This window comes from Oryzias melastigma, linkage group LG7 (genome assembly GCF_002922805.2).
Source record: "Oryzias melastigma strain HK-1 linkage group LG7, ASM292280v2, whole genome shotgun sequence".
NCBI classification, from domain to species: Eukaryota; Metazoa; Chordata; class Actinopteri; order Beloniformes; family Adrianichthyidae; genus Oryzias; species Oryzias melastigma.
Window position 1 is genome coordinate 10714758 of NC_050518.1, and position 23594 is coordinate 10738351.

At 39.3% G+C, this 23594-nt stretch overlaps 2 protein-coding genes across 3 annotated transcripts; one reads left to right on the plus strand and one right to left on the minus strand.

Annotated features, from left to right (window-relative positions):
• The first annotated feature begins 439 nt into the window (after positions 1 to 439).
• Positions 440 to 13128, plus strand: si:ch211-117c9.5 (sodium- and chloride-dependent creatine transporter 1). Of its 2 annotated transcripts, XM_024294142.2 has the most exons (15): positions 839 to 977; positions 1906 to 1989; positions 2108 to 2410; positions 6456 to 6587; positions 6692 to 7025; positions 7164 to 7296; positions 8069 to 8203; positions 8324 to 8427; positions 10235 to 10359; positions 10450 to 10562; positions 11236 to 11376; positions 11594 to 11696; positions 11771 to 11871; positions 11948 to 12118; positions 12199 to 13128. In XM_024294142.2, exons 3-15 carry the CDS (start codon positions 2323 to 2325, stop codon positions 12325 to 12327), a joined length of 1809 nt encoding a protein of 602 aa, XP_024149910.1. In that variant the 5' UTR covers positions 839 to 977; positions 1906 to 1989; positions 2108 to 2322; the 3' UTR covers positions 12328 to 13128. The 2 variants fall into 2 exon arrangements, with proteins under 2 accessions (XP_024149909.1, XP_024149910.1); XM_024294141.2 differs by lacking the exon at positions 1906 to 1989 and having other exon boundaries at positions 440 to 977.
• A 534-nt stretch (positions 13129 to 13662) lies between these two features.
• si:ch211-117c9.2 (solute carrier family 26 member 6) lies at positions 13663 to 22895 on the minus strand. The gene is made up of 19 exons (XM_024294140.2): positions 22250 to 22895; positions 21031 to 21170; positions 20745 to 20855; positions 20496 to 20668; positions 20261 to 20425; positions 18757 to 18909; positions 18168 to 18250; positions 17675 to 17822; positions 16736 to 16849; positions 16504 to 16581; positions 16321 to 16416; positions 16143 to 16249; positions 16010 to 16079; positions 15530 to 15622; positions 15338 to 15412; positions 14949 to 15266; positions 14791 to 14845; positions 14552 to 14679; positions 13663 to 14472 (listed from the first exon to the last, which is right to left on the minus strand). Exons 1-19 carry the CDS (start codon positions 22387 to 22389, stop codon positions 14449 to 14451), a joined length of 2271 nt encoding a protein of 756 aa, XP_024149908.1. The 5' UTR covers positions 22390 to 22895; the 3' UTR covers positions 13663 to 14448.
• Between the last annotated feature and the right edge of the window lie 699 nt (positions 22896 to 23594).

Consider the following 23594-nt stretch of genomic DNA (forward strand, 5'->3'; position numbering starts at 1 on the left):
CACAATTTTCCTTGAAGCATAAATGCTCTAATAAGGGGTAAAAAAACGACATTATATAGACCAATGAAATTGCCCTCAAAAAAGGCATCTTACTATCAGAGTTTAGACTATTGGTGAGCTATATTTGTCGCATTTTGTCCTCGAACAGATCAGATCAGAGTGCTTCTTTCACCGATGTCCCTGTAAACTTCTCTGGCGCCTGGACAGATAAACAAAGCACCATCAGCCGTCACCAGACATCTCATCTAGCAGCAATTATTTCAGGTCAAGGGCGCACACGCAGTAATAAACCCACCATTGTGACTTCTCATTTCCAGTGAGTGATGCTGCTGATGCTGTGCGCACCGCACTGAGCTGCTCTCAGCCAATCAGATCGCACGGCAGCAGAAGGAGGCGGGGGGAGCGTCGGCGACAGAGCGGGCGGTTGATCAGAGAGGATCACGTACGTCGACCGTCGAAGCGTGTTGTGCTCGTCGCAGGACCATGGACTTCTGACAGAGCCTTTGAATCCAATTATCAGAAAAATCATCTTTTTTTTCTTTAAAGCGTAGCATCATTTTCATTTAACTGTTATCCATGAGATTCTTCAGGCTTACATTCAAGTGCTTCGTCGACTGCTTTTGAATCCCCTCTGTCAACGGCTGAATCGACCGCGGCGCTTTGTGGCATTTTCCGTCTCTTGGCTGAGCTGATTCTCACCAAAAAAAAAAAATAAACTGAGTTAATAATATCTTAAAAGAAGAAACAACAAACTCTAAAGAAAAAAAATCAGAGAAACAACTTGAGCTTTGTATATTGTGGCTGCACCTCTGTCTACCGGCTGCCCTTATTTTTATTTTTTAAAACCTTTTTTTTAATTATTATTTTTAGTCAGGCATTCCTAAATACACCAAAAACAGGCAAATTTATTTGTAAATACTAACTTTTTGTGCCGTCACCCAACAAAATGTCACCCGAGTTGGAAGAGGACAGAAGAGGTGAGTTGAATTTATTGACTTTTAATGAATTTATTGATTTAATTGTTAGCTAAATCACTTATTTACGACACTTTTTACATTATTCAAACGGGCTTTACAGCAGCTGCCGTCAACCAAACCTTTATTAATATTACATAGTGCATGTACTATCAGATATTACAGAGGGAAAAATCAAATAAATAAACTAAAAGCTTATGTAGTCCTGCAGAAGGCACACATTTATAAAATTATAAAATAAATCCCCCTGTTCGTGTGTTCTCAGGTAATTAGGCTTTTCAGGCTTATCCCACTTGCGTAATATTTGCACCACACATCTATATGGACGGATGGTGTTTATGAAAATCCCTTGAATTTCAGATATTTGAAAGAAATTGTCTCTAAATTGCAGGATAAATCAGTTTTTCTGCTTTGATTTGGATTAATATGCTTTGTTGTTTATATTAAAAAAAAAAAAGATACTAAAATCATGGAAAGTTGCAGGATGCTGAATTCACTTGAGTGTTTTTGTGATCTGTATTAGAGAAAACCAAACTTTGAGAATTGATACACACCTTCATTGCAAATCTGTGGTGTTGGTGTACTGCAGCCCACAAATCACAGTGTGAGATGATGACGGGGAAGGAACATGGAGGGCGGAATCAGTGGGGATGGTGTTTGACAACACAAAGTGGGTAGTTTGTGCACACAAAAAAGCAGTACTAATATGGATCTATTTCATAATTGACATTTTTCTTTATATGTTGACAAATTTTCAACGATTAAAAAGGCGCCCGATTGTGTTTTCACTCTGATCAAGGACATTGTGTACACACACACAATGTATCATAAAACAGATTTTTTGTTAGAGAAGTGTTGGCTGAAATCCCTGCTGGTACTTTTTTGTGCAGTTTAGGTCAAAGCAACTTTCTGATTTCAGTTCTGTTATCAGGATTGATCTCATGCGGTTGTTTGCCTATCTGTGGGGCTCTGTGACATGTCCGGAGTGACCTACCTCTACCATGAAACCGACTGGGTTCGTGTAGACTCCTAACAGGAAGATGCAGTTGTTAGAATGAATCAATGGATCAATATTCTGATGTGGATGATCAGTTTTGCCTTCTCTCTAATTTAACCTTTCGGTTACCCTGCAGGTGAAATCAGTCTCTCACAGCTGGAGGCGGGGGCCCTGTCCGAGGAAGAGGGCGGCGGGGCTGCCCGTCCCTTGGTGCCTGTACCCGGTGTGGGCCCAGGGTGCGTTGAGGCCGGTGGTACCGGTCCACCGCACACGCAGGATGAGGCCGCAGCTGCAACTGGAAATGGGGCTGTTTCCGGACCAGCAGAGGAGAGAGTCACCTGGACCCGACAGATGGACTTCATCATGTCCTGTGTGGGTTTTGCTGTCGGTCTGGGCAACGTGTGGCGGTTTCCTTACCTTTGCTATAAGAACGGAGGAGGTGAGCTTCAACACCACTTTGTAACTCTGTTGTTATTTTCTATTTTTAGATAGATGACGTGAATTCATTGTTATACAAGGTTGATTCAAAAAAAAAAAAAGCTAGCTAGACTTCATCTGGGGGCGTTAGCGTTTTCTTTTTATTTCATTTCATAAACTTTCCAGTCTTCTTCAGGAGTTTTTTTCTTTATGGATTCATGTTTATGTGCTTCCATCTTGGCCTTGCAGCATGTGATAATTAAGATGATGATAAAAATGCAGCGCAAACACTCACACAATTGCCATATCCATTATTTATTCTTAGGAAATGTTAAGGTTCTTATCAGGCTATTCATATAGAATATATTATTTTGTTCCTCTTATTAAAAAAAAGAAAAAATGATTAGTTGAAAATGTGACTTCAGCACAATTTTTCTGTTCAATAAGCAGCCAGAAATATAAACCCCATAAATGATTCGAGTCATTTGTGAATTTGATGCACAATAAAGCCCTCCTAAAATGTGCATTTTCTTTTATTTTGACTTTAATTTAACCAAATTCATAATTCTTTCTGTTGAATTTCAATTTCATTGAAAAATATTTTTTATTATTAGGAATTGTTCCATTAAGATGCTCCTACAACTATTCTGCTTCAGTGTGGTACATGTTTTCATACATGAGATAAATTGTTCCTCTGAATAATATAAACTGAAGTGATAAAGGGGGTGTTATTATAATCATCATAACTGCAGGATCATCTGCTGGTGTATGGAAAATGCAGGCCTTGCAGCAGAGTTGCTTACTCTACAGTCAGTGCCACCTGTGTTTTCCTCATGAACATACTCACACCTGTGCAACTCAACAATCAACATTTATGTCACCAGTTAAAGCAAAATTGCACACCTATATATAAATCAGACACATTTTCAAGCTAAATTTAATAAGAAAATGTGCCTAAAATTATATTCTGTAGTTTTTCTTGTTATAAAAATCCTCTTATTGTATTGATTCTTTCTATTAGAGAGAAAAAAGTAAAATCCTGTAATATCTCACCACTGCACCACTTTATTTACTGTAGTTTTCTGAGTTGAAGCATTTAGTTGTCTGTTAACTTAATGCCAAGAGAAAAATAGAATTTGGCAATGACCTTAGTGAAGCAATTGTTGCTTTTTAATCATCTCAGACCCTACAGGCCTCACTGAACTTCTGGCTGCAAGATTAGTGGAAGAATGAACAAGTGAGGCTTAATATGAAGAACTGCCTGCAGAAAGCCTCTGCCGTATAGAAAAGAGCACGGAAGCACAACTGAGGTTTATCCGAAACAAACCACAAGACTTTAAGAACAATCTCCTTTGGACAGAAGAAGCCTCCATGGAGATGTTTGGCATTAATGCTCAGCTCCATGTTTGGCACAAACGACCCTCCACATTGCAGCAAAAACGTCCGCTGTCAAACACGGGCAGAAATGTGACGATTTCTGTTTGTCAAGAACTTAAAATCTTTTAGTCACTGACTTGACCATTATCCCTTCTGTGCACCAAAGTATTTTAGAAGTTTTTTCTGATGACTAAAGCATGGATCAGCTGATATGACGCTGTTCTGACGCACTCAGGAACTGTAGAGCTGCAAAAATAAAACTAAATTTGCTCAATTTGCAAAGTCAAAGTACTGATTTTAGTCAAATTTTTTTATAGATACTAGACCTGCTGTCTCACAAGGATTTTTACTACGTTTGACTGTAAAGTGCACTTCGCTCCTGACTACTATTGAGTTATCAGCAGCTTTTACTAACAGAAACAATTGTTAGGGTTGTGGTCAGTATTCACTTGATATATATATTTATATTTAACCTTTGCATTAATATGGGTGTCATCTGCAAACATAATGATGCAATTTAACACATCGGATGTACGTGAGCGTGGTTATGTAATCTTTTGGGTCACCTGGTCTGTTATCTGCCACTGTAACAGCTTTACAGATTTCAGAGTGCAGGTGACTTCACTTTGATGCCCCGCCAAATCGCTGTCTGGTGTCTGTTAGCGAGCGGGTTTACATGGAAATCTGGCGTTTACTACTGAAATCGTAAAGAAAGAAGTCTGATTGGAAGTGCTGATTAGCAGACGAGTTCTCAGTAAGACATAAAAATCAAGATTAAAAGCTGTTTTCGCCTATTTAAATTGGTATATTTTCAATAGACGAGTCCTCTCTTGTAGATAGGATATAACATTTCTGTATTTAAAAAGTTAATAATGCATGTAATGTGATCAAGCTGTATCTAAAGCCACTCATGAGCAACTCTGAACATGTTTCCCCTCATGGTTCTCTTTATTTAGTGCAGTTGCCCTTTGCCTCACAGAGGGGCTCAGGAGGACTAGTTGCCCTGTAACTTTCCTTTCATTCTCAGGGCGTGCAAGATTTGACTTGTATTATGTCTCCTTTCTCAGTCTAGGTCAACTTGTCCATTAATAACCTCACCTTGCTTCAGCTTTTATCCTTGATTTTTTTTTTTTTACTTTTTTATCAGAGCTCCACCCACTTTACACTCTGTAATAACATGTTCAGTCAAAATCAAACAGTATATGTTTGTGTGTTTCAATCTGGCCCTCCCTTTCCCTCGTGTATGCGTCTTGTGATCAGTGCTCCGATACCCACCTTCTAGTATCAAATAACAATGGGCCTGCCTCACACAGTCCACCCCCTGTGCGCTTGCCAGCACTCATGAGACACACAGAGGTGCACTCCCTCTTACCCCCCCCTCCTGTCCTGATAAGGAGGCATTTGGATATGTCGCACAATGACCGTCCTGTGACTGTACCCGTCCCTTCCTCCCCTCGGCGTCAGCACGTACTTCCACGCTGCAGCATTTATGCCCTTGACCAACCCACGGTACACCTTGTAACTGCAAAAGCCATCAGATAAGAGCGCGGTGACACCTGCTTGTTACTGAAACCAACTCCTCCACTTAAGACGTGTTAATGTTATTTCCTGCAGACCTCATCTGTTTATCTGTATCTCACTTTAGAGGAGTCTTTTAAGTTCAGACTGCAGTTATGCCAGGGCTTAGATGCTGGCGCACGCTTTTCATCCCGTCTTCTTTCTCTTTTATTTTGCCGTCTGTCCTGCTTTCCCACCCCTCTTTCTCTTTCACCCACACTCACTGAGAAATGCTTCCTTATATGGCAACAGCCCTCCGCTCTCAGAGAAACGACATAAAGAATGACAAGCTGATTAAGACGTGAATTTTTCAATGCTGCAGAGCAGTTGCAGAGCACAAGATCAATGGCTCAGCATTGCCACTTTTATTTGCCCGAGCTCCTCTACAACCGGGTTGTCCCAGTTTCTTCCCTCTGCTGGAAATCTATCCGTCTTTCCCTCCTTTTTTTTTTCTGGCCCCCTTTCTGCTCTGCGTCACAGCTAGTCATGTGACTCACTCCCTACTGCGCACCATAGTGGCATCACTCAGTTATGGAATTCATAAAACCGAGTCCTTTTTGTTTTGAAGGGGTCCAATGTTAGGTATAAATGTGTGTTAGAGAGTTTCTGCATCTGGATAAAGATCCAAAAGGCAAAACTGTTTAAAACAAAAGAAATTTACAGAATATTAAAATGGGCCAAAGTTTCTATTATCTTCATCTAATACTTATTTGTTAGCTTTCAATTTGACAGATGATAAATGTGGGAAACGGAATACAACGGCGTTACCTCCCTAAAGGAATTTCCTGATCTCACCTTTGTTCCTCCTTGGGATTTACTCTTTTCCCTGTTGTTGATCCTCCTTCTCTTGATTGACTCCATATGTTCTATTAAGATTATAAGTCACACGGAGGTTAGTCCTCACAAACATTTATTTAAAAAAAGCTTTCACATGAATTATATTTTATTGGAGTTAAAGTTAAATTGTTGTTTTTCTAATGTTTTATGTGTAATAACTTCATGAAAGAATCTTCTAAGTGAAAGCTATCTCTAAGTTCGTGAAGCCTCCCTTCTTTTGATTCATAGTTTCGATTTCTTATCAGTATTAAAAGTGCTGTGATGTGAGATGATCTGTGTGTTTTGGGATGTTTTAGGGGTTTTCCTGATCCCTTACTTGCTGATCGTGTTCATCGGAGGCATCCCGGTCTTCTTCCTGGAGATCGCGCTGGGCCAGTTCATGAAGCAGGGAGGGGTCTCTGCCTGGAACATTGCACCTCTCTTTAAAGGTATCCATCCCTCCGTTTCAGGGAGGGCTAGTCGTCTGGAGCAGATGTCTGACTTAGAACAACAGCTTGCGCTTGAATTTCACACGAGTCCCTCTCTCTGTCAGGTCTGGGCCTGGCCTCAATGGTGATAGTGTTCTTCTGTAACACTTACTACATCATGATCCTAGTGTGGGGCCTCTACTTTCTCTTCCACTCTTTCACCAGCCCACTGCCCTGGGCCACCTGTGGACACCCCTGGAACACCCCTAACTGCACACAAGACTTCCGGCGCGCCTGCCATAACTCCAGCTCTGCTGAGACCTCTGCGTCATCTGCTGCCACCCCCTCTAATGTTCTGTCTGCCATGTCCGTGCTGAACCAGTCCTCTTCCCAGCACCTCCTCAATGGCAGCTGCATGGAGGCTGACGGCATGCGTTCCCCAGTGATCGAGTTCTGGGAGTATGTTACCTTTTGCGTTGTGCATTTTTCCCACCTTCCCATTGACACTTTCATCTCACTCAAGATTTATGTATTTATTTTATTGTAGTTTGTCATTAAATGCGTTCTAATAGACACATCTGTTTTGCTTCCATCTAGACGTAAAGTTCTTCGCCTGTCTGGAGGACTGCATGAGCCTGGCGTGATAAGCTATGAGCTGGTACTCTGTCTCATAGTCACCTGGGTCATGGTTTACTTCTGCATGTGGAAAGGAGTTAAATCGACAGGGAAGGTATTTGTTTTTCTTGTTGCACTATTTTTAAAAACACTGGGATATGTCACATGCTAGTCTTTGGGCTTATGTAATACAGATTAGCATGTATAGCTGTTTGTGCATTCTGCTGTGTAAGGGTAAGGCATTGCATGAGCAAACGTTGAAGAATTTGCAACCTCTGACTACAAATCAGCTTTAGTAAATCACCATCTGGACTCAAGCGAATTAAACAATAAAACCACAATTTACTTCTTTTCGGAATGTTTGCCCATTTATGTTGAACTTTTTTATTATGTAATACTTCACATTCAACGACCAAAGGAAATAAATAGCAATCATACGAGAGTTTTCACAAAAAAACCCAAGAGAGTGATGTTGTAATACATAGAAATGTCTGTTTTTGTTCTTGCGTCTCCAGAACAGTTAAAGCTCAGACAGAAAGTAGAAAAGTAGATTTAACCAGCTAGCTATAAGCTGATTACAAACTTAGAAAGGGGCTTTTCTCCTCCTGTTTACTGTAGTTCCAAACAAATAGAAAGTAATTTTTATTACTATACTTATAAAACATCAATTTTACAGTTTTGTCACATTCCTCTTTGGGTTTTTTTCCTGTATATTTTGACAAACACTGTTTGTTCTCTTAAAAGATCTTCCAAAAATCCTTGCCTTAATGACAGCTATGATTGAACATATTTGCAGGAAAGCTTCTGTCCATCTCAGGAAAGCATTCCAAATATTAGCCACATTTTTTAGAAATATACTTGATTTTTTTATTTCTTTCTTTTCTCAGGTTGTGTACTTCACAGCTCTGTTTCCTTACGTGGTTTTGGTGGTTCTTTTGGCCCACGGAGTCACTCTGCCAGGAGCTTTGGATGGCATCGTTTACTACCTAAAACCAGACTGGTCTAAGCTTGGAGAAGCACAGGTTTGACTTTTACAAACAACGTTTTGAATATCAATTCACATTTCCCGAAAGCAGTGCATTCTGGGAAATCATTAGAGATTTAAATGAAAAGTTTGTGAAAAAGCTCTCCTGTTTTGTTAGGTGTGGATTGATGCCGGCACTCAGATTTTCTTCTCCTATGCCATCGGACTTGGTGCCCTCACTGCTCTGGGCAGCTACAACCGCTTCCATAACAACTGTTACCAGTGAGTTCATTTGCAGAACTAAATCAAACATGGCCGCCGGTGGAAAGAGATCAACATCAATACGAAGTCACTGCTTTAATGAATCCTGCAGATTCAAGTCGAAGGGTGTACTTTATACACAAATACATGTTTGGAGACATTAAAAACAAAAATGAGGATACGTTTTATGAGAGATGAATCGTGGATTATGCGTTGCTGGCTTTTTAAATCTCAAAGAACTTTTGTTCCTACCAGAATGGCGTCATCGAAGGTCACTGTTTTTACAGTGGTGCGCTTCAGGTCCCAACATATTGATTTAATCACCTTCCCGTCTGGACTCAGACTGAGCAATACTTTGATTTATTCCGTAATGCATTTACTGGTGAGCCTGAAATCAAGTTCTGCTGTATGACCCACTTTACGCTCGTTTAAGCTGTTGCGCAGATGGCCACACATTCTTCTCATAAATGCTCTGGTGTATGTCGGAGTTTATGTTGAACTCAGCGACTGCACGAATTCTGGTATAGATTAGGCCGCATGACGTGTTCCTGTTCACGCTGCTCATCCAATGCACACTGTTTCCGTACTTTTTATGCCTTAGTCAAATGCAACGTTTCAGTTATGCAGCCATGATCTGCTGACGATCCTTCAGCAAACACTTTATGAGTCATCGTGCGTTTTATGAATAATCTTCCAGGAGTTCGAGGACTGGTTCTGGATAAACAGTTGAAAGCCTTTGCTGCCTTCTTTATTGGAAGTGTCAATATGAGTATAACTTCATTTTACTTGGAAAAAAAATTATTTTAAAACGTTTTTTAAGAACTTCACTCCTCAGCGACCTGAAAGTTTTCCTTTCCTTCCTCTGAAGTAGTTTTGTAATCTTTGCTTTCAGAAATCCTAGCAATTGTCCAAGTATGTGGAAGAGACCTTATTATTGACTAAGTACTTAAAGATTTGCCTGAACCCAAAACAAGGTTTTATTTAATGAAAGGATGATGAAGCCATAACAGTTCATTTTCAAACTATCTATCATGTAATTGCATTTTTTCTTTCATGTTAACCCATTATCTTTAAAAGTCAGTTTTTGTGATTGTTTTATTAAAAATTACAAGTTATACTTTAGTTTTTTTTATTCCAGTTGTGCCCAACAGCAATCAAACGTTTATATCTAAACAGTTGGCAGCTTTTTTTATTTACTTCTTTATGTTTTGATGACCTTATTTAATACCCAGCTTTTTTTAAAACTTCAAGTCCTGTTTTGAGTTTCCACATTCAGACACATTCCTGTGAGAGCAGATTTAGACAGAGTGTGTCTGTTTGACACTTTTAGTGAAAGGAGGTTGCTCATGATTACAGCCACGTAAAAGTGCTAAAATAACCAACGCGACCACTGTTTATTCATTCCTCAAGGCGGCCTGGAGTCTTAATACGTGTTGCCAGTGAAACTTGTCTAAACATACTGGCATTCCTCACTAATACATTCAAACATTTTTAGTTTTTTATCCAGGAATTGTGGATCAAGTTTGAGCTGCGTTCATATGGAGTTCAGGCCAAAACACTGTTTTACTGGCAGCAGTTAAATATATGTTTACATCATGTAAAAAGCCAAGTTTCCCCATAAAAAAGTACATGTTGACTGGATGGTGGGTGTGTGCAGCATGCTCCCTTCTTTGTGTCAACCAAACGGACAGCTGCAGCTTTCAGAGATTGATATTGATCCCCGGTTTCCCATCCGAGCCCATCTCCTGCGCCCGTGTTTGACTTCAGCACTTTACATGATTCTCATGTTACATGAGTCTTACAGTACATGTTTTCCCTTTCTCTGCAGGGATGCGTTTGTGCTGGCTCTCATAAACAGTGGAACCAGTTTCTTTGCTGGCTTTGTGGTGTTTTCTGTGCTGGGATTCATGGCTGCGGAACAAGGAGTGGACATCAGCAAGGTGGCTGAAAGTGGTACGAGGACGACTTCATCGGTTTACCACCCGCGATTCACAGCGGTTGCTTTTATAATGAGAAGAATGTTTTTGACTTTTTACTGTTCAGGTCCTGGCCTGGCCTTCATCGCCTACCCGAAGGCCGTGACTCTGATGCCTCTGGCACCAGTGTGGGCAGCTTTGTTCTTCTTCATGCTGCTCATCTTAGGCCTAGACAGCCAGGTAAATGAATGCTAAAGATTTTAGTTCAGAAGGCTCGTTAAATACACTCATATATTTCAGCATCTTGTGGTCCCATATCCATTTTCACCTTTATAATACACAAATCTGTTTCCTTTTTGTCTGAAAATTGTTTTACAAAATAATCACAACTAGTTTTAGTGTTTCTTTGCACTCTTCCCATCGCCTACAGTTACTGTTCAGTAGCCCAAGGTTTCGTCAAAGACCGTCTGTCCGATTCACACAATGGACATCATTCTACTTTCACATCCATTCATTTACTCCTGCTCTCCAAATCACTCTCTTGTTTCCACTGCGACCGTCTTTTTTTTTTCCTGCCATGGCCATATTGTCTAAAAATATTCAATTCCAAAAATAGTTTTATAGTTCATAACTTTTTAAATAACCCTGAAAGGCAAAACTTTGTGATGCCCAGACAGTTAATAAAAAGTTTTTAGTTACTTATCAAACAAGTATACTTAAACAAATTAATATTATTTAAACTTAAAATGTATTCATTCATTTCTAGTTGATTTTGAAGCTAACCTCAAACCTGGAAAACAAATAACTGAGTATTGTTCCATATTTAATACTTTAGTAAAGTTTAAGGGCCTCTTTTTTCTTTTTTCCACACGTTGGGGTTTCATGCATCTTGTCTTCCTCTTTTTGTGTTCAGTTTGTAGGGGTGGAAGGTTTAATAACAGGAATCATGGACATGTTACCCCCAAAGTCTGCTCTGAGCAACATGAGACGGGAGGTTGTTGCCGCTATCTGCTGCATCATCTGCTTCCTCATTGACATGTCAATGGTAACAGAGGTACGATGAGGATTATTGTTGTTTCTTCTGCCACAAATTCAATGAAATGTAAATATTTGTTTAAAAATGTAATGAGCAAAGCAGTTATTTGAAATAGAAACCAATGTCAGAGATGACCTAGAATGAAAGCAGATTTCCGGCTGCAAACAGGTCACACATAAAGTATTAACAGGATGGTGTTGAGGCTGACTGGGCTCACTGTTTTTGTTTTTCTCAGGGAGGGATGTATGTATTTCAGCTGTTTGACTACTACTCTGCCAGCGGCATCACCCTCCTGTGGCAGGCCTTCTGGGAGTGTGTTGTCATCGCGTGGGTCTATGGTACGTTATACGCTGCAATCAATGTGGCGTGCTGCATAATTCAATGCTCATTCGCGGCGTCTTTGTGCTTCCAGGCGCAGACCGGTTCATGGACGATGTGGCTCGTATGATCGGCTATCAGCCCCTGCCCTACATGAAGTGGTGCTGGTCCTACATCACACCTTTTGTCTGCGTGGTACGGCCCACTTTGTATGCTCTTTTGTAAGTTTTGCCACACGGTAGAAGACTAATACAATTTTTTTTTAATTTAGGGAGTGTTCCTTTTCCATGTGGTGAACTACAAGCCTCTAACCTACAATGCAGTGTACACCTACCCTCTGTGGGGTGAAGCCCTTGGCTGGGCGCTGGCTCTGTCCTCTATGCTCTGTATTCCTGTCACTGTTCTCTACAAACTGCTGCGATGCAAAGGTTCTCTGCGGGAGGTCAGTTGTGCTGCTTTTGCTCCTCCATAGATTTTTTTTTGTAGTCACACTTCTTGTAAACTACTCTTTTCTTTCTGCAGCGGTGGCAACATCTTACCACTCCAGTCTGGGGCAGACATCACCTGGAGTATCTGGCTCCAGAGACTGAAGCCAAACTGCTGCCCTCTGCAGGAACCAAAAATACGCTCCTTTTCGAAAGTGTGATCTGATAGGCTTAGCTTACTCATATAAATAAAAGCATGCACACTCTCCCAGCTTTGTAGAGCTCTAGAAACCCAAACATTTTACCAGGAATAGCCCTGAACAAATGGACCAAAGTCTGGAGAACTCACACCTGCAGCAACATCAGCCAGTTTACGCTTCTCCACCTCAGAGTGTTCCCCCTTGCTTTCCGTCCGCTGCCTTCGTGCTGTTCGGTCTCGTCTTGTTCTGTGGCTGTGATACGTCTGCGGTATTTGCAAAATCTTCCCTCCTTTTTGCGCCTTCTCGTCAGTGTTTCCGCAGCGTTATCGGTGCCACAAACATCAGGTCATTTTCTTCCTCTGAAAAGATGGAAACTTGTTTGACATTTGACTCATCCTTAAACCTCTAAAAAGAAAGACCTCACATCTACAGCCTTTAGTCCACAGTTGTGTGTTTGTGTTTGTAGCGTCTACGTGTGCGTCTGCATGTGTGTGTGTCATCAAGGAGCGCGTGTTGAGTGACGACGGCGGTACCTTCAGATGCGGGACACTCAATCACTTAGTTGTAACTAATGCCGACTGTCCTCTCTGGTTTAGGTGTGAAAAATGAAAAGCTTCCATTTGTAAAAACAAATACTATCACGAGTCAATGCATTGCCACTTCCAGCTCTGTATTATAAACTAACTTAAGTATTCTGTGTATTGTAGGCTGTTGAATAAATGATATGATTTCCACACTAAGAGAAACATCTGACTGAACCGTGTAATGAGCATGAGGCTGGGTGGAGGGCGGAAAGAGAGAATCAATAAACCATATGAAGAAGGGTGTAATGAGTTTTTATAGACCTTTATTTACAGTTTTTTTATTCTTAAAAACTGTAAAAATGTGTTTAATCACATGTAGTCAAAAGTTTCAGCACATTTATCAAGCAGAAATATATTCCGCAGAGTCATGGAAGATCATTTCTCTAATGTGCTCATGTGTGATTTGGAAACTTACACAGACATTATAGAAAATCCACCTTTTAGAGTCTAAACAAACTTTCATTTTGATTGAAAATGAATATACATACTTTAAAATAGAACATTTTGAAGTATTTATTTCAAAACTGGCATTTTCTCTCATTTCAGTGCCAATTGCCCCAATGGACTGAAGTCCATCAGAGAAAATACCAACTTAGAGAAATGCTACGTTCATGTGCTGTTGGAATTATCAGAAAAAATGACTGTCTGGCTTGGAAAACACATATGAGCATCAGAAAAATAACAAATCTTCCAACACCTCATGAATGCAGAATAACTTTCAGCACCTAAAAAAAGGTCAAAGTCAACAAGAGAATTACATGGAAATTAAAACATAAATAAAGATTATAATTTATTCCAGTTTAACGTGCTGTAAGATGGTTATACACTTAAATAGTTTTGAAAATATACATTAAAAATGCTTCAAGCACGCAGAATTAAAAGTGTCATGCATTCCTGAGTATTATTCAGCTTCTAATAGTTTAAAAATAATAATAAAAAACTTCATGTCAGACGGTTCAGACGTGGGTGCAGGTTATGTACATGCTCAGGTTTGAGGAAACATTGAAAACATAATAAATACATCAGTCATTCCACTGAATCCTGCAGAGCTCCGGAGCAGTTTGTAGGGTGACACGGACCTGAAAGCTGTAACCGGAGGTGAAGGTCACAGTTAAATACAGTAAAGAACAGATTTTATTCCTCTGTAGGGAAGATTTGGAATTAAACTGACCAAAAGACACAGTCATAGGTGCTGCTTAACGTGAAAATATGCGCCCCCCCTCAGACTTGCACTCGACTCTCTGAGGTGCTATAAATACAGACGTCTATTAGTGCAGGGATGCATTCTCCCACTCAACCCCCACCCTTTTCGCTGCCTCACGCGCACCACAGAGCGAGAGCTGCAATGACGTATTGCTGGCCATCTCATTAGGCCATATCATAAAAAGCCCGTTGCCATAGCAACTGCTCCCTGTGTCTCCATAGCAACAGTCCGCCATGTCAAGGCTGGGCCTTCTCCCTCAGCAGAAGAAAAAAAAAAGGGGGAGGAGACATTGGCAACCAGCAAAGAAAAGAAAGGGGGAAGAAAGATTGGCTGGTCTGAAGCAAAGCGACTCCTGCTGGTCACATTTGAGTGTCGCAATCATCCTGTAGAGCAAAATTAGGATGAGAGCATGGAAATATAATAGGTATCTAAAGAAATGCAAAGATTTTTTTGATCACTTACAAGAACGATTTTAGTTTGCCCCAGCTTCCCCAGGATGTGGAGGACTGCGTCATGAACGGAGACAAACAGCCTGCTCTTTGGAATCGATTCAAAGAAGGCTGCTTTTTCCAGCTGCTCCACTACGCAAGCTGACAGGTTTCCAATCAGAGTCACATGGAGAGTAAAATAAAAATAAAAAACTTTCATGTAAAACGTGAAAGAAAACGACACAAACTGACATCTTCATTTCATTTGCTTACCTTGGCAGCCAGCTAAATAAATGTCCAAATCAACATCTGCAAAATCCCCGAAAATCTGAAAGAAAAACTTCCTTGTAATTTGGACTTCATCCTCAGCACCTGTCAGACAAATCACTTATTTGCTTTTTCTGATGATTTTGTGAACTATTTCAACATACATTTTTTAGCATCTTCACTGTAACCGTGTCCACAAAGCCAGTAGTGGAAATGTCCAGGATGATGCTGTGAGTGACGGCCTTGCAGGTCCCCCCAACCTTTTCATCTTTATGTGAATCGTGGGTGAGGCTGTCTTCACCATGGCAACCTGAGTCTGTCTCGGATATTGTCGTGTCGTATTGATAAGCGCTGTTCACGTGGCCATTTGAAGATGCGTTGGTGAGGAAGATAGCCACATCTTTACTTAGGTTCTTCTCCTTATTCGGCTTGGGAACTTTGAAGGAGTTTGTGGAATTGGAGAAATAATCGAGTGCATCTTTCTGGTAAAATGTGGAAACAATAATCAGAAAATGTGAAATGTGAAATTAATAAATTAATTTGAAATTTTTACCTCTTTTTTAGCCATCTTTTCCTGCTTTGCACGTTTCTTCTTTTCCATCTGCAGCTTCCTGACGTCAACCCCACTCTGCACAAAAAAAGGATACAGGAGAGAAAGTCAAGCAGATATAATTAAAGCAATTAGGAGTGCTATAAACAACAGTCAAAGATTACATCACCCATCAATGGGCACACTTATACACACTTTCTCCTGAAAGGCCTCCAAAAACAGCTCAGCGTTGGTGAAGCAGATGGTTGCAGCTGAACGGAAGATTTTAATTCCTGGAATCTCTTTAGCCTGCAAAAAAAAAAAAAAATCCAGATGTAAAATTAAAATATTAATGATCATTTTTTAAAATATATTTTAACAAATAATAACCACTTTTTGGTATTGGGACTAATGTATTGTCTAAATAGGTCAGTGCAAGCATAATTTTCAATTATATATTTTTAAAAATCACATGTTCTTATAAAAAGGACTGTGGAAATAAGGCAGATAAAATCCACAATAAAATGTTTTTTGGCAAATCTTTTTGTAAATTATAAGGTTATCAATTTTATTTAATAAAAACTAAACTACTATTAATTGTATTCCCATGAAAAGCATTTGCAAACCACAGGTTTTATCCACATCAACAAAGGTGCAGCCTTTAGCTATATGGAAATGAGAGAGCAACATTAGTACCTGTTTATAGGCCTCTGTGTCCAGGTAGAGGTCAGTGCCGGGAACGTTGCCTAAGATGGAGTAGTGAGGTCTGAAAGGCAGAGGCGACATGTTGGTTTAACAGAAACACTGACATCGGAGTGTGTGCACTCACAGCTGTGTCTTGAAGATGAAGGTGAGCATGGAAAAGCCGACAGACACCGCCAGACCCAAGTCCAGGTTTAAGAGGACGGTGCTTATGAAGGTGACCAGCCACACGAGCTGCACGACACACAGCAGGGCGTCAACAAAACATCGACGTGTGCAGGACGGCTGCTGTGTTTGAGTCTCACCAAGTCAACTTTATCTGTTTTCCACAGAAGAGGCACATCCTTGAACTGCCTAAACATGCCTTTTAAATTCACAAACACTATTGTTGACAGGACAGCCTGAGGGAGGAAATGCACAAAATTAAGACAAACACTCATTTTTTTAAAAAAATGACAGATAGTAGAGGATTGTGCACAAAGGGACACCTTTGGAAGATCTTCAAAGAGGGAACCCATTTTAATAACCATGACAAGCACTAGGAGAGATGAGATCACACCAGCAACCTGGAAAAACAACAAATGTTCAAATAAAAGGTCAAATTAGGGGTTCAATTCAGGTGATGCAACACAATTGGTAATCTAAAACAGACTGCTCTCCAAATGTGCTTTCTAAACCTCAGTATTTGTGATTTTTAATCTTATTTGCATTGGTTTTTACTTGTGTCTTGCCGCCTGTGCTCTCCTGGACAAGGCTTCGAGACAATGAGGCCGTCACAGCGTAGCACTGGAAAAAGCTTCCAACTGAGTTACTTAAACCCAAAGCAACCAGCTCCTGGAAGATTAAAAAAAGCAACAACATGTTAATATTCACTTAAGCTAAGAATCTCAACTTTAACACTGATTAGTATTTTTCTACAACATCTTGATTGTCATGACAGCACCATACTTATCAATGTATTCATGGTCGGATCAAACAATTAAAGTTATCAAGCCTCTAGATAACAAAACTAATTAGTTTTTGTTTGTCTTTGAAAATGATCAGAAGAAAAAGAATAAAAACAGGCTCAACTTGTTTAGTCTTGCTTGAGTCAACTTTTTTTATGAATTTTTTTTTTGTTGCATAAAAAGTTACTTTAAGATAAATAACTCTGACATCCATAAATCTGCAACATAATTTGTATAATAACCATTTTAAAATGATTATAATCAAGCTTTTATTTTTTAAAAGGTAATCTCAATTTTTCTGAATATTTTTCTAATTGTTAGTCAATGTTTAGAAGCTCAGTGGCCGTGTGGTGGAGTGTCCTCCCTGAGACTGGAAGGTCATGAGTTCAAATCCAGGTCAAGTCATACCAAAGACTAAAAATGGAGGCCAGAGCCTTTCTGCTTGATATTAAGAAACAAAGGGTTGATTTGGGGGTTAAACCACCAGAGGGTTCATGTGTCTGCAGCTCACCACTCCCACAGGGGAGGAATCAAATGCAGAGAACAGATTTCACTCAGATTTAATTTAGAAGTGATGTAGTTTTACCAATTTTTAAGCAATTTAACTACAAAAAGCTGTCAAAGTGAGGCTTGATCAGTCACTTTTCGTGGTGAAAGTGCAGTCTGGGTTAATATTAGACATGAGAAATAGCATCACAATTGTGTACCTCACCTGGTTGCTGTCCACCTTGTAACCATACTTGAGACCAAATGTTTTGCCCAGTGAAATGGTGATGGCATACGATACGATAGCCATGGCAATGGCGTCCCCTATTATCTGCGAGAAAAATGTGATTTCTGGAGTCCGAGGAGCCTTAAGCCTGGCACATCAGAGAAGGACGGACAGTTTAGGTTTTATTTCTTATGCACAGAAACACAAAGAATTACCAAAAAAGTTAATAACATTATGTTAGTCCATATTCCTTTGAATTATGGGTGAAAAAACATCCATATTAACACTTTTTATTTGAACAACAACCTGCCGTCAGTTTAGAAATAATCTCTAAAAGGTTTAAAACATGTATTTTCACAAAACTTTTGCTCCACACACTGTAAATGGGAATAACATTTTCTTAGCATTGACTTGTTTTTTCTAGCTAATGAATAAGAGATCTTAATTAATTCAAACAGTTTTTTCTTCTTTCACCACATTTATAGCAACTTACCCACTTGGAATCTCTCCAACTACATCGAGGAGGTAGTCCTCCCTCAGTCCACAGAAGTGAGCGATGGTTGTGGCTCCAATAACCTGTTATTAAAAGCAGTGTTATTTCAGTGCAAAACATTGGTTGAACTGTATCTTTTGCACACAAATATCTCCTCTAAGCTGAATCCACAACAATCTGCTGGTGGTTTTTACTGTTGTGCCCTCTGGTGGACCCGAATGAAAACACTCATGACCAGAGGCATGAATCTCTGCTCAGTTTCATGAACGTCTGCATTCATGGAGGCAAATATTTGACATCTATATGTGCTAGTTCCAGAATTTCTGCAGAACTCCTTGTCTTCTTCGAATCCTGCTGAAAGCAGAATCCCAGACACTGCTTGAAATACATTGAATTATTTGATTGAAAAGGAAGCAAAGAGCAAATTCATGGAACACATTAAATAATATTACATTACTGCTCTAACACATCAAATACATAAAAAAATGTTAATTTTTCTTTTTTGTTTAATATACGTAAGAATTGTTAAGATGTGGCTCTTTGAGTTGATATAAAAAAAGAAAGAAACCAATATTAGAGGAGGACTCACCACTATGAGCTCTATAGGAATGGGCATTGGAAGCTTTTTACTGTAGCACGCATTGATTTCTTTGACCACAATGAGAACAGCCAGCGCCACCAAGCTGACGACCAGCTCTGGCACTTTAGTCTGAGGCAGCAGTCGGCATATGTCCACAACAGTCTAGAAAGGGGAGAAGAAATAGTGAAAAAAACAGGTTTTGAAAGAACAAAAACACGACTTCCTTGATTGTCAAGTATGCAACAAAAAATGTCTCTTTTAGCTGTTCTTCAGCAACTGGAGTATAACCCTGTCATTTTTTTTACTGTAAAATGCACAATTACTTTTTCATTTGGGACCAATTTATGGTTAGTTGTGGCTCTACTTGAGATGTGAATTAGTTGCAGCCCACTGCATGATGATTCGCTTGTTTTTTTATGCAAGAGTATGCCTAAAATATTATAATAACAGATTGTAATCCACATTCACTTTCATTTTTTAGGTGGCCCACCTGTGAGCATGTGTGACACATGGAAAACTGCACGTAAATGTTAAACATTAAAGGCACCATGCTAAAATTGAGTCAGAACGTGTAAAGGAGTGGAAGGGCCCGAGTGCAAAGTGTGATTTACAGGCTTAAACATTAGCACAGATCTTCCTGTTGACAACTTTTCTTATTCTCAATCTGCACTGTCACTCTGAATCGTTAGTCTAAATTCAGTTAAGAAGTGTTTCATTACTCCCAAACTGTCAGTCTATGAACGGTTAATGTTTGCTTGTGGGTAAGAGTGATTTTCCCGTAACAGGCAGCAGGCCTGAAAAGTCTCCGTCTGATAATACTGTCACTTTATCAGAACCTTGTGCAGAGGGTTTTTCATTATGTATGCCCTTTATGCAACATTTTTCTCTGCAATCCAGCTCCAGAGCTCCCAGACACCCCCGCACAGAGCCAGCCTTCTTTATTGAGTTATTCAGCTTCTTTGAGTTTCCAGCTTTGATGTTGCAACCCCATCATCATTTTCTGTTGAGCTTCACTCAAACATTTAAAAAAGAGCAGGACGAGCAAGAAGTCTGACATCCTTTTTTAACACCTTATATCTCAATTGTTTTTTTTGTAGGAGCTAAAATGTATCTTTTTTTTTCGTGGATGGCCTTTATTTTTGACAGAGATAAAATAAGTGGACAGACGGAGAAATTTAAATGTGAACTAACAGCAGTGAGGACTTTCAACCTTCATGCATGGGTCATCGGCTCAACCGGCTGAACTAACCAGACATTCTGTTTGCATGAAAACTACTCAAGTACTAAGTAACAGTTTGAATGTAACATCTGTTTTTCTGTTGACAACTAATTAAGCGACCCATAAGTACAAATTCTGACATTTCCAATAAGGACAAACTGGGTAAAAGTGTCTCCTTTTCATCATTTCATCAGTAAATAGGAAACACAATTGTTGTCAAAAGAGGAAACAGATTCCAGCTATTCTGTTTGTAAGTGAAATCTCCTTCAGTCAAACTGATGGCAGCATACTCACATAAATGAGTGAGAGCGGGCCTGTGAAGCGAGCCGGCTTCACTCCAAACAGGTATTTGAGCTGAGAGACGCACACGTGACACGCAGCTCCCGTGGTGTAGGCCCGAACGAGTGGTTCTGACAGGTAGGTGGCCACGAAACCAAACCTCACAACACCTAAAAGAATCTTTTCAAGGAAAGCTTACAATTAGAAAAAAGGAAAACAAGTACAGCGATGAGTGTGATTATTCACACACCTGAAAGAGTCCACTCAGGAGTGTGACAGAGCATGCTATCTGCACTCTGTATGCATCTCTAGCATCAAGGTCTACAGTTAGTGAATTATTGGTTCCATTAAAAATAAAAGCCTCGTCTGGTGCCATCCGTTCTGTCACGCTCCCAACCATGATGCTGATCACAGCGAAAGTACCTGGAGGAACGAAACACAAAGATCCTGAGTACTATACGTATAGACGTGTGTGCTCCACTGAGATGTTCCCACTCACCAATAGAGATGTGTCTGGAAGTACCAAAGATCACATAGATGAGCACGGGGAAAAGAGAAGTATAAAGGCCGTAGATGGGGCGTAACGAAGCCAGAAGAGCGTACGCCATACCTGGAGAAATGAAAACTCAGATATTAACCATAAACACAACATACAGGAAATGTGTTGGTGTTGTTTTTGACAAGATGTGGGAACTCTTCTTGTACTTAAAGAGGAAATGGAATCCTAAAAACACTGAACTGTGCTTGAAAGTTCTGCAAACATTTGAGGATTCAGAGGTACAAACCCTGGGGAAGGTGCATGATGCCCACGCTGCAGCCGGACACTATGTCTCCTAAGATATTTTCTCTGAAGGAGTATTTAGGCAGCCAGCTGAGAACTGGAATCCAGGTCAGGAGTCTGTGCTTCAGCGTCGGCACCGAACACCTGCAGAAGCAACACAACCATTTTCTAATTGAGAGCACAACATGAATGTGTCTGATATCTTGAGTAATCAGATTATTGAAGTGATCATGTAGATATCATAGCCTGACATTGGTCCATTTGAGCATGGCATTTATGTTCTGATAAATCCAGTTTTCTCCTGATTAATTTGATTACTTCTGTGTTAGATTTGTGTGACTCTTTTACAAAAAAAAAGGCAAACAATTATTTTATGGACTAATAGTCCCCAAACCGCGTCCTGTGGGCTGGATCTGGCCCTCCTTCACATTCCAAATACTATCAGAGACACTTTTTTTTCTTTTTCTTCAATCTTGCCAATTGGGACCCACATAGAATGTGACTTTTTATTCCACCCTTCTGGAGTCTGAACTATCACGGGAGAGAACAAACTATTTATTGGTTTAATTTTTAAAATATTTTTGTTTTATTTTTTTCTGTGAAGATTACAGATTTTTTTATTTATTTAAAGTGGGGCATTCTGGAAAAACCATAAATGTTTATGTGTAGGCTGTGGTTGTTACACTTTTTCTGTTAGCCTAAAACCGACCTACTCCAGAGAAGAATACAGTTCTGTGGCCCTCACAAGAAAACATTTGGGGACTCCTGCTATAGATGATGATCCTTTTAACAACACATGACAAAATGTAAAAAAAATATGACCAAATAGAACATTTTAAACCTCAAAAAATAACCTGAATGAAATTTGATTGGATAAACCATTATACACAGTTATCAGACTTTTGTGGTTATGGAAACTGGTGATTTGAACCCATAATACAAAAGACTGCATGATAAATGTGGTTTGTTGATGTCACGACACATTTCAATATATTTGTCTTATCACTAAAGAGGCGAGTGAAACTTGTGAGTTTTACCACCTGCTGCACATTTATCTGTAAACATGGATAAAACCAGCACACTGATACTCAAGTTTCCTTCTGTGTTGACATGAAAAGTGCACATTGAAAAGGAAATTGTTAACGGAAATTCAAAAAGGATAAGCTATATGACTTTAAATATCATCAAATTAGACTTTATACTGAATATTTCCTGGATTTTACCTCAGGGACTCCTTCACTTTTTCCCCCACAGTCGGTTTGGTGGACCACATCCTTTTTTGAGCCACTTCCTCCAGTCCCAACTCATCGAGGACATCCCTGTGCACAGAGTACTTCCCTGGTGACAGGTCTATTCTTTCCATCCTTCTATGTTTGACAGATTCAGCAAAAAAAAATCTGTAAATCTCTTCTTTCTTTGTCTGTGGAGCCTTTTGAGTGCAGATCTTTGCAAGGATCCCTTCAGCAAATGTTTCTCCACTGACTGACAGTGCGTGTTTCTTTTTGAGCTGTGGGAGTGACCGTTCCCTCCTTAACCTTGTTTAAAAAAAAGCCCCCCCACCCTGTCCTTACTTCATCTGCATACACACTTTAGTAAATGAATCTTTGTGCATGTGGGTTAATTTACTCCACCAAACTTGGCACACTTGCAAACCTTCAAATATAAAACAGAAAAGTCACTTTGTACATACAAACACTTTCCAATAAAAATATATATATAATCAGAGTGTTGTGGTATTGCTCTCATAAAAACTCTCATGTATAAAACGGTAAGTATCCTCAGCATCAAGTGGAAAATCTTATCTTTATAGCTACTGGATGTGTGTTTTTATCTGTACATGAATGTTTTCATGCCAGCATGAAACCTGGTCCAGAACGCAATGTCAACCAGTCTATCTTTCTTAAAATCTATTTTCATATTTTAGTAAATGTTTTGCTTTTCATCATGTTTTAGTGTTGCTATTAAATTGAGTTTTAGATCTCCTCCATTTGGACCTTCAACTACCAATACCCAAAACAATGTTGAAATATAATAGATTGGCATCTGACATGTGTGGCTGTCACCTGTTAGCCTGTTTTAAACCATGTTATGCAACAAATAAAATTTAGTTTTCTTTGTTACAAATGACAAAAATCATCACTCCAAAAAACCTTTAGCTTCTACTCAAACAATGTTACATATTTTTCTAACATAGAATAGAGTAGAATAGAATAGAATTGATCCCATTATGGGAAATTACCTTGTTTGCATAACTCTATTAAAAAGATAGATAATATATATATATATATATATATATATATGTATATACATACTTAAGAAATTAAAGAATAATAAATATTGCCCAGTGTTTATGAGGTATTTTAAAGTCAAAAATTATAGTTCTAATGCAGGCTTTAATGATTTTTTTGTACAAATCATATACTAAATAAATAACTAAATAAAATATAATATAATATAATATAATATAATATAATTAAATAAAATTAAATTACATTTAATTCAAATCAAACTTAATTTAAAAAACCTGTAAATGAAACATGAGAATTGCAACTCAAAGCTGCATTACTG

Bases quoted from the DNA above. Each gene is read 5' to 3' on its own strand.
- si:ch211-117c9.2 (XM_024294140.2), bottom strand. From the start codon at position 22,389: ATGGAAAGAATAGACCTGTCACCAGGGAAGTACTCTGTGCACAGGGAT. The intron at 16,417-16,503 runs GTGTCCCTTTGT...TTCCTCCCTCAG, and splicing joins TCTTTGAAGATCTTCCAAAG to GCTGTCCTGTCAACAATAGT. The intron at 16,080-16,142 runs GTGAGTGCACAC...TCTGCCTTTCAG, and splicing joins TTCATCTTCAAGACACAGCT to ACCTCACTACTCCATCTTAG.
- si:ch211-117c9.5 (XM_024294141.2), top strand. From the start codon at position 947: ATGTCACCCGAGTTGGAAGAGGACAGAAGAG. The intron at 978-2,107 runs GTGAGTTGAATT...GTTACCCTGCAG, and splicing joins GTTGGAAGAGGACAGAAGAG to GTGAAATCAGTCTCTCACAG. The intron at 8,428-10,234 runs GTGAGTTCATTT...CTTTCTCTGCAG, and splicing joins TTCCATAACAACTGTTACCA to GGATGCGTTTGTGCTGGCTC.